Source organism: Sinocyclocheilus rhinocerous, unplaced genomic scaffold (genome assembly GCF_001515625.1).
Source record: "Sinocyclocheilus rhinocerous isolate Xijiao unplaced genomic scaffold, SAMN03320098_v1.1 scaffold2943, whole genome shotgun sequence".
NCBI lineage: Eukaryota > Metazoa > Chordata > Actinopteri > Cypriniformes > Cyprinidae > Sinocyclocheilus > Sinocyclocheilus rhinocerous.
This window is the reverse complement of record NW_015646370.1, coordinates 43,504-54,567: the sequence shown is the minus strand read 5'-3', so window position 1 is coordinate 54,567 and position 11,064 is coordinate 43,504. Positions and strand designations below refer to the sequence as shown.

Genomic DNA, 11,064 nt, shown 5'->3' with positions numbered 1-11,064 from the left:
ATATAGCGTGTGTGGATATATATATATATATATGTATATTTATGGCGGTAAAACCGCATACTGCGCTTTTGAGCCACTCAAAATTACCGCAAGGGAAATTCCCTCACCGCGACAGCCCTACTTCCTATCCGTCTTAAATATATAAAGTGAGCAAGTGTAGTATCTCATTTGCCGAGACAGCGTGTATTGATTGGCTTTCTTTTTTCTCTTAACTTCATCTTATCCTCTTAGGTCACTGTGTCAGTTAGATTTGGCAGAATGCAGAAGCTTTTGTGGATAAAATCCTTGGCTGTATTTACTTTCAAGGCATCTACATCATATTAGAAGCACAACATCCTGTGAGCCAAACTGAGCTGCGCTAAGGGGTTCTTTAAACATGCAGGATATTCAGAAATGAGAAAATGGGTGATTTAGAGAATAATCACATCATTCTGCTTTCTGCAGGGAGAAAGGCATAACCATTTAAGGAGTTGGCAAATAAATACGCTGGAGAGAGAAATAAATGTATACGCTAGTGAGAGAAATGCTCATTACATTCTGCTATAATACATTATACATTACCACAATGAATTTATGATGGCCGCCAATGAGAAACAAGCAATATTTTGCCAACTGACAACTCACTAAAAACTCCTGCACCACAGTGGCCTGCAGGCTTACGTTCAAACCACCAAGAGCTTGTAACACTCTAAAGAGAAAGGAAAAAATGAAATCGCATCATATGACCCCTTTAATGTGTCCGATGTTATCTTTTTTGAGAAATATGTCCCTGAGAAAAATGCACAAGGAAGGGAGCAGTTTCTTCTGCTTCCCTCATTACTAAAGGCGACTCTGCAGGAACGCTCCTCACAGGACTAAAGCCCCTTGCTCATATGTAGGCACAGCATGGGACCTGTACACATAATCACTCAGCCAATTAGGTCACGCTGCCATTCACATTACTAGAGATGAGCAGGGGGGATAAGAGGGGCTGGAGTTCATCTGCTGGAAGGAATGTGTTGACGATTTTTTTCTATCATGTCTGCTAAGTTGCAAATGGCACTGGCATTGTCAGCCCTTGGCCGTCTTCTTGTGGATAAATAAAAAGTAACAGATAGAATGACAACAAGTGTCTTTGCGTTCTCTCTTTACGCCGTCATTGGTTTGCTTTCTTCAGTTCAGTTTTTTCTGTGCGCTCATTCACTAAGCTGAATAGCCAGTCAGAGTTCTCTTTCTCGCGGACGAGTTCCACCACTGATTTGACATGCAGAATCGGCTGAAAAACAGAGTGTATCCGACTAGAGCCAATGGTGTGGAACACCCCCAAAAAATTAACCACCTGAACCAAAACAACCACCTGACATTGCCCAACAGCCGACCGTCTGCTTGTTGTGTCCCGGGCTTTCGATAGCTGTCCACACAACGCCATGCAGAAGGAGGAAGGACTGCTGTTTACCATTAAATTTTAGGTATGCACCAATATTAAAATTCTTGCTGATAAGATAATTATTTTCAATTTATGGCTGATATGGCAATGAATATACTGATATTAAAATGTAATGCATTTTTGTGTAAATACTAGGGCTGGGCAAGTTAACGCGTTATTATCACGTTAACGCATTAATTGATTAATGCCAACAATTATTTTATTGCGCATTAATGCAGTTTTTTATTATTTTGAAAGCCCATTGCTCACTGGCTCTGAATACACATACAGATACACCATGGGTCACAGGAGGGGTGGGATGTTGATCAGTAGGCCTACTGGCTTGGGATGGATGTCATCATGCGTCTCAACCAATAAGAGCATTTGGGGTGGGCCTAAGACTCCAGTAGCGCTCACATGAATGCTCCCGATAAAAATATTTAGGCTAAGCATCAACATTCACAAACCACTGTTCACTGTTATTTTTAACAGAAAAGAATGCAACGTGCTCGTAATCACGACTTCATAAATGGGAAATAGGAAGTTTCCGATAGCATGTGAAGACAGCAGAGAAGCACTCTCACTCAACACAGTGGAGTGCATCATTTTGTTAACTTTGTAGTTTATTATTTTGAGTCGTTTGTGAAGAGGTAACACACGGCCTTCTCACAATATATTGCTTTACAGATCTATCACTCTTGCCGCTCAGAAATGTTCACGCAATCATGATGCACGTATCATAAGTTCCGCGCTTCGGCGTGGTTAGCGCTCACACTCAATGATCTATATAACTGAACCGCGCTCTGGCCCACCTCTTCCTACCGAGCCAGGGACGGCTATACGAACCGCGCCCGAGCGCAGCACGTAGCGATCACACTAGTCAAACGAACCAGGCTTTGGGGGTCAAACGTGCTCGGGCACGGTTAAGATTGCCTAGTGCGAGTACACCCTTATTCTCCCGCATCCCGCACACACGAGTCTCTACCCGCCCGCAGATGAGTAGGTCTCTACTCAGAAGGTGCCTGTTATAATATTATGATTGAGGCTCTGGACTCTGAGCATAACTTGTTTTTCTATAACAAACTATAAAATATTTTCTATAAAAACGTTAATGCCCTGGCAGTGGCAAATAGCTTTGGTTTTATATTTAATTTGATTACATTAATGTTATAAGTTGAGATTTACACGAATTATTTTAACTGCTACTATGTAAAAGGAATACTGCTGTAAAAAAGCACCTTATTTGTTTAAAGTGTTTGCAAACCAAATGAAAAAAAGTGCACAATACACTTTTGAATGCATTATTGAATTGTGTGCATAACAATGTGAATAATCGCAGAAAATCATGCAATGAATCGCGATTAATTTTTTTTTATCGTTGCCCAGCACTAGTAAATACATTTAAAATATACTAAAAATCATGCTACAAATAAATTTTGGCATTACAACATTATAATCTACAGTATGAAAATAGATATTTTATTGAGATTTGCTATTTCACACTTAAGAGTGTTATTAAATTAGTAGCATATATATATGTATGAAGAGTTAATTTGCAAAAACCGATAATTCCATTTTTCTTTTTTTTTTCAGAAATCACATTTTTTTATTGCACATATCAACTAATGCTAATAAAAATTTCAAATATCAGCCAATAACCAATATGGTACTACTGATGTGCTGTGCATCCCTAGTAAACATATTTAGTCAGATGGGAGTTTGATTTCTGTATCTGATGTATACAAAAAAGGTTTCTTGGTGAGGTGCAAATACACAGCAAGTTTAAACTAGATAAAGTTTGTCAAGACAAACTTTAAGTTGGCTTGAGAAAGCCTGATCAGAAAGTTGTAAAAGTTTTTAAAATTTTAAAAAGTTTGACGGTTTTCAGTCTGAAATAGTTTGAAGTTTAAAGTAGTTTTAAAGCTTAAAGCTTGAATCTTTTGAAGGCAATACAGCCTGATAGATAGATAGATAGATAGATAGATAGGAAATATTGCATAGAATTGAAGCTTAAATTAGTTCATATGGTTTAATATTGCTAAGGTATTCTGGATGGTTGCTAGGGTGTTGCTATGTGTGTAGATGCCTGACAAACGTTGTTGTTGTTGTGATCATAAACTGTATGGATGAGATTACACGCAATACACAGAGCTTTTCCCTCACCGTTGTAACGCGCTGCTTTTGCAAGGTTCCGTGAAAACGTTTCAGCTTTTATTTTATTTTTTCGCCCTGAAGAAGATATCACAGGTTCATCAAGTTTGTGGAAATGATCCATCCTTGATCACTTTTAGTCAGCTTTGACGAAACTCCTCTCAGCTTGCACGTGAAAGTAGCCTTGTCACCTGACTGGAATACAGCGCGCTGATTCGCTAAAATTGACTAATCGGCTTCTGTTCAAAAACAACAGGGGCGCTTGTCAGCTTCTGCAGTAAAAACGTGAACTCACGATGCCTTGAAAGTAGACAAAACCGGCTTTTTTGACAAAGCTTGAATCTTTTGAAGGCAATACAGCCTGATAGATAGATAGATAGATAGATAGATAGGAAATATTGCATAGAATTGAAGCTTAAATTAGTTCATATGGTTTAATATTGCTAAGGTATTCTGGATGGTTGCTAGGGTGTTGCTATGTGGTTGCTAAGGTACTCTGGGTGGTTGCTAGGGTGTGACTATGCGGTTGCTAGGGTACTTGGGGTGGTTACTAAAGTTTTGCTCTGCGGTTGCTAGGGTATTCTGGGTGGTTGCTAGGTTGTTGCTATGCGGTTGCTAGGGTACTTGGGGTGGTTACTAAAGTGTTGCAATGCAGTTGCTAGGGTATTCTGGGTGGTTGCTAGGTTGTTGCTATGCGGCTGCTATGGTGTACCTGAGGTTGTTGCTAGGGTGTTGCTATGCGGTTGCTAGAGTACTCTGGGTGGTTGCTAGGGTGTTGCTATGTGGTTGCTAGGGTACCTGAGGTGGTTGCTAGGGTGTTTCTATGCGGTTGCTAGGTGCCAAGGGTGGTTGCTAGGGTGTTGCTACGCGGTTGCTAGGGTGTTGCTATGCAGTTGCTAGGGTACTCTGGGCGGTTGCTAGGGTGTTGCTATGCGGTTGCTAGAGTACCTGAGGTGGTTGCTAGGGTGTTGCTATGTGGTTGCTAGGGTACTTGGGGTGGTTGCTAGGATGTTGCCATGTGGTTGCTAGGCTACCTGGAGAGGTTGCTAGGGTGTTGCTATGTGGTTGCTAGGGTACTGAGGGTGGTTGCTAGGTTGGTTTGGCTAGTTGCTAGAGTGTTGCTATAAACATAGATAAATAGATAGCTAGATAGCTAGATAGATAGATATAGACAGCATTTTGATAAAACTGCATCTGCCCAAAATAAAACTTACTTTACTTGCAGGCTAAGACAAGGTGATGTTCTTCTATGAACTCTAGGTGTTGGCCACCGAAAAAAGCAGCAAAAACATGTTTCAGGTTAAATAGCTTGTACCTTTAAACAAAGCAGGGGTCCCCCACAGGACTGTTTCTACAAATAGGGTAGTGTACTTAGTGAACAACACATGCATTTATATGCATTATTATAATTTACCACAAATATGTAAAACATCTGGGATAGGGCCTTCTAATCTGATAAAAATAGAAAATATTCAAATCACTACTTATAACAACCATACCATGAAAGATAAATGACTCACGCAAAGTTATAACAGTTTTGTGTTAATCTTCCCTACAAAATCACCCAGAAATGATGAGTTTGAATGCTGGTCCTGAATCTAAAGTTTTGAATCCCCCTGAACAGTGGCCTGAGGGTAAGGCAAAGCCTGCATTCCTCTTATCAGCTGGACTCTAGCCAAACTGTGGCCATTACGCAGTTTTCTTTCTCTCTTGCCGTGTTTTTCTGTCTCCTTCTGCACAAAAGCATTTAAGACGGCAACATTTGCTGCAACTGAAGCTTTTGAGTGTTTACTGGGTACTGAATGTGCCTACATGAAGCAAAACTATATCAGCTTTTGTTTGGAAGGTCATAGTTTTGATGAGACAATCAATCAATGAGTTCTTATGATTGCACAACTTCATACAGGCACATAAAACGTTCCTAACCTGCCTCCTCACCACCCTTGTCTCATCTTTGTTTCCTTATCTATATTCAGGGCTTCCGGCAAAGGCACAAACAGCCATTATAAAGCTGAAAAGTACCGTATTGACCCTAATATAAGACGATGTTTTTTTCTTGCTATTAGATGGATAGCCTAAATGTCCTAATTCAGATGGGCTACCTGTTTTTTTTTTTTTTTTATGGTATATCAAAAAGTGTATATTTTTTAAATGTGATTGTTGATACATTTTTCCAGTTTTTACCATACTTTCAAAACAAAAATTAAAATATGAAAAATATGCAATATGAAAATAATTGAAGACAAAATGTGTTTTACTGAGAAAAAACAAGATTTGTTTTTTAAAAAGCCTTTTTCCAAAAGGTACATCTGGAAAAAGGGGGGTCGTCTTATAATCAGGGTCGTCTATATTCGGGCCAATACGGTAATAAATCAATTGCAGTGCACAATTCTCTGTTGCTGAAAACCTGTATGAAGGTAAACGACATGGAGAAGCAACTGAACGGCATGTTGACTTACAAACCCCTTATCTCATAAATTCTTAACTGGGAATAGACCATGAAAAACTCTAGCTAATGTTTAACTTGTGAAGTAACCACAGAGGCTTTGTTTTCTCCATGACAAAGGGAGCTATGTCCACTTCACTCACTCCTGAAGATGAAACCACCTCACCTGTCTCATTCAGCCCATATAACGCCATGGGCAACACCATCAAAGAGACTGAATGAAACTAGTGCTATATCTCATCCTGGGCGAGGAACCAATTTACAGGCATAATAGAAAAGGTGATACTCTGAAGGTGATACTCTGAAACAATAGTCTACACACAATTTAAAAGAAGAAAAAATTCAAGCAAGCCATTATCTACTTTTGTAACACCCATGTGGTTATCTAGAGGTAATGAAACTATTGTGATAGACTGGTATCACATCTATTTTGCAGCAAAATTAGATTAAAACGTTGAACAGTCACAGAACTAATTGTTCTCTAGTGCAAATGAATAACAATGAATTATTTAAAAGGGTAGTTCACCAAAAACAATTAAGATTTGATTATCATTTCATAGGCATTTACTCATCCTTATGTTGTTTCAAACATGTATGACTTTCTTTATTCTGTGAAACATAAAAAATATATATATTTTAAAGGAAGTTTCAACTGTTTTTGTCCATATAATGAAAGTCAGTGGGGTCCAATGTTTGTTTTGGACAATGATGACTTTCATTGTATGGACAGAAATATATTGAGACATTTTTTATAGTATCTTCCTTTGTGTTCCACAGAAGAAATAAAGTCATTAAAGCTATATAGAAATGAAAAAAAAAATGACAAAAGTGTGTAATAAAATTACAGAAAAATACACTAAAATAAAAATAAATTTTTTTTTAAAAAAGCTCATTCAAAATATTAATAACTACAATAGCATAGGTATATGGTTAATTCGATATAATTGGGCCATTTTTCCCATTTATCTCAATGGCCAAAAATTTACCTGAATTCACCCTAAAAAAAAAATACTAAAATAACAAGAACAAGAATCTGTGAAAAATATAACATTCTGATAAATGAAATTAATTTGTGACGTTACAAAAAATGCACAGGCCAACTCATCTAGATGCAAAGGGCTTCTCAGACAGATTTGGGCGGCCTGTTTTGGCTAATTCACAACAATGGTAGCTTTGTTTGATAGCAGAAATGGGGAGAGGAACCCATCACTTCCTCAGAGCGCTAGTTTCTCAACCAGCCGCTCCACCACAGAGAGCACAGGGGACACATTCCCGCAGCGACTCTCATGAAGATTCGGCTCCCCATACCTCCCATTCCCAGAGAAGTTTTTTGTTTCCGTCAGTAAAATCAGCCTAAAATAAAGGCCCTGCCTACCCTGTATGCAGCACAGCATTTACAAAAGCTCTGAGAGCAGTTTTGGATGCTGAACGTGGAGAAAATGCGTAAATTGCCTTTCATTCATCAACTGTAAAGGAAGAGGGCAGTCCAACTAAGAATCTGGCAAAGGTGGCCACAGAATTGTGTCATACTGGGCAGTCTAGACTACTTGGCATGCCTCTCGATTAGAGACACAATGAAACTTGAACATGACCTATGGGACTTTCTCAACCCATGGTTCAAAGTCCTACATATATCGGTGTGTGAATGCATGTGGAATAAATGATACAGACTTGGGTGGGGCTGAGCTTATGGCCCTTTCTTAGATGTGTGAAAGAGTTTCAGGCAAAACATGAAGCACAATGAAGAAAATAGAGAGTGACTGGTGTAGATTATAAACTAGACAACTTGTTCCTGTTTAAACATTTTAGTTCAGAGAATCAACATATTGTACAGTAGTATTGTTAAACTAAACCAGAACATTATCAGCATGTTTCTTTCAGGGCATGTAGGGTCGACAGATAGATAGATAGATAGATAGATATAGATATAGATATAGATAGATAGATAGATAGATAGATAGTCACAAGATTATGTTAGAGGGCATGCTGGTTGTCTCTGGGGGTTGAGATGACATGCACATGTCTCACATCTGCTGCAGCAGAGGATGACAGCTGGTATGAGGTACTTACTGTTTGAACATCTTCTCCATGTCTTTGATCTGCTTCCTCGAGAACTCCTTGAACTCGGTGTATGGGTTGAACACCTTCATGCTGGGCTGCTGGTGTCCACCGATGCCGTCGTTCAGCTCGCCGCGCCGCTGCAGCTTGGCTCCCAGCTCTGAATCCGCGCTGGCCGTGGCCGCTTTCTCGTGCGCTCCGTTCTCGTGAGCCCCGTCCAGGGCCACCGGGTCGTGCTCGCCCTCCTCGATCTGCAGCCTGCGGGTCAGCTTCGATGACAGCTCGTCCGTTGCCATTTCGCCTTATACTGAAATCTGACTACTATCTACGGGGAAAATACAGTGGGGAAACACGCAGAATGCTGCAAAGAGCGCAGTCCATATAAAGGTTCAGTGCGTTAAATCCAGATTCTGTTTAGTATTTGGTTAAATACGTTTTCATATGCAAATCATCCGACTTCTAGCGGTGTGAAGGATACGCGGCTGTAAGCCCAGTGATTCAAACGGACAGCGCTCGTGCGTGTGATGACGCCTCCGTGATCGCTGACGGTAAAATAAGCTCGCTCGTGGTGCGCGTGCAGTGAGATGGAAAACCGCTTCACGACGCCACGCCTTTTAAAGAGACACGCCGGACACAAAAGATCACTTATTATACAAAACCCTAGATGTGATACCTTTTGTTATTACAATAATCTCACCGCAGAAGTGTATTGTTTCTAGTTTTTAATATATAGGCTAGCTATTTGGGAAATTACGTCATTGTTTGTCATTAATATATTCATGACCGAAGACATAAGTGAACTTCTTTGTCGACCAGTTCCAAAGATTAGGCTATATTGAGCTGTCAAATAATTACATTAATTTTATAGGCAATTCGGCATGCTTGCGTATTTATTTATGTAATATCGATGAGTAAACTGACCTCAGTTATTAGGCTATATCTTGTGACTAAATGTTGACAACTAATGAAGTATCTAATAGGAATTATCTTTCTTGTTCTGGGTAGACCCACACGGAAGCTATGCCTGCACAGAGCTCAGGAGATTTCCACTGAATTTCCTCAAAACACTTGTCATTCATTAAGTCGTAGTCATTCATCACCTCTTGCATGTATATTGTTTCATTTGTTTATTTTTTTATATTAAATGATCCATATTTCTGCTAATCTGACTATGTTTTCAATAGGTGTACTAGCTTGAGCTGTATAGCACATTTTACTATAAAATTATTTCCACATAATTCATCAGATCTTTCTTTAAAATAAGTGCTGAAAAACACCTAGCAGATTCTGTTTGTGTGCTGTGAGAAACACATTCAGGTATTAAAGATAAAAATAACTTTTTTTTCACAAAAGCGTGAAATTGTGTTCATGTGGGTATACAGGCCTGTGTGCTGCCAGTTATATGTGAAATATCAGCATAAGATCTGAAGCCATCAGCTGAGTGACTAAAGGCTGATTCATGAAACAGGAAGCCACACACACATACACAGAGAGAGAGAGACTTACACACTTTGTCTCTATCTGAGACATCCCCTCTAGTTAGAGGAGGGGCTGCACTCACTACCTGCGTTCTCTCCTTATATGGAGAAAGAAAGAAATGTAGGATTTCACCACTGAGAGAAAGGAGTGTTTAGTTCATCACACCTCTCCAAGGAGCTAATGTGATCTGGCATGCCGTAATACCAGCACACACTGAAAATCTTTCCTTTGTGTTGTGTGCATGGTGAAAAAAAACAGTCTGCATTAAAAGGGCCAGTAGGCTACCCATGGTTCCAGATGGCTGCTTTATAAACACATTTTTTTCCCAGAGAAGTTTCAGATACAATTATGAGAGCCATGATTCACTAGGGACTCCTACTACTCTCTGTGATGGCCTTTTGCCTGGAGGAAATGTGAACTGTAATCATTCTTGCTTTCTGTACTTTTGTGGGATATATCTGGGTCAGACAAAATAAGCAAGCTGAAGAAAGTAACACAAACACACACAAAGGAATCTCCCCATGTCTCTTTCCATCATTCGTCTCGTTTCGTCACCCTGTTGTGTTTTTAAGTATCTCATTTTCTTTCCTTCTCAGACCAATGAGTATAAACAAATAAAAATGTAATAAAAGAAGATTTAAAAAAAGAAGAAGAATAGAAGCATGAAGTCACTTGTCAGTGATGCAAATCCCAAATCCTTTTGTGCCTAAAAATCAAAAAAGGTAATGGTAATTTCTGAGATTCTAGGGCATGGTCTCAATAGAAAGTCATGCCATTTTTTTACTATGACCTAGAAAAACAAGATTTCACAGTATATCTATAAGCTACTGAGGAGTGTGTGTGTGTGTGTGAGAGAGTGTGTGTTGATGTGTGTGTTAGACAGATTGTACAGCCCTCAGCTATGTAGAGCTAGCAGTAAATGAGCATCATGCTAGTCTATATGCGAGCTGTTTGAATCTGGTCCTTGGCCAATCTCATAACAGGCCATTTTCTTTGTGTGAGAATAGAAACAGGAAACCATGCAGAGAAAGAAAGGGTGACTTTGAATGAAAAGGGAAATATAGGCAATTATCCAACACAAATATGTATTGTTATAAAGTATATTATAATATTACGTTTAAGTAGCGCAGATTATGTAAAATCTCTTAGTCAAATATCTATATTTTAAATGTAAAATATATTTTTTAAATTTTAAATGTATTGCCTAAATCATACAACAACAACAAAAAACTTTTCTAGCATTACAAAATGTGTCAGACTCCAATTCATGGCAACATTAAAAATTTGCATTCTCGGCGTTTCCACAAGGGGTGCTATAGCTGTCTCATTAGTTTTTATTTGGTCGACATGAATCAGTTTCGACAGGAAATGAAGTTAATATTAGGATGGTTTTTAATTGTTTAAACAAAATAATAATGTGCATGGATGATTTATAATAAACACTGCAATATTACAAAAAAAGAGAAGAATTGTCAGTGTTTTGATTTGACTGCTTTCATTGTGACATTTTGCTATATAAGGACAT

At 38.9% G+C, this 11,064-nt stretch overlaps 1 protein-coding gene across 1 annotated transcript in view; it reads right to left on the bottom strand.

Moving 5' to 3' along the window:
• The window catches only part of LOC107707677 (EF-hand domain-containing protein D2-like), a 21,174-nt gene extending 12,537 nt beyond the window's left edge, over positions 1–8,637 (bottom strand). The window contains exon 1 of the mRNA XM_016511766.1: positions 8,073–8,637. Within this exon, the coding sequence (XP_016367252.1) occupies positions 8,073–8,356 (284 nt within the window). The 5' untranslated portion in view covers positions 8,357–8,637. The remainder of the gene's footprint in view (positions 1–8,072) is intronic.
• Between the last annotated feature and the right edge of the window lie 2,427 nt (positions 8,638–11,064).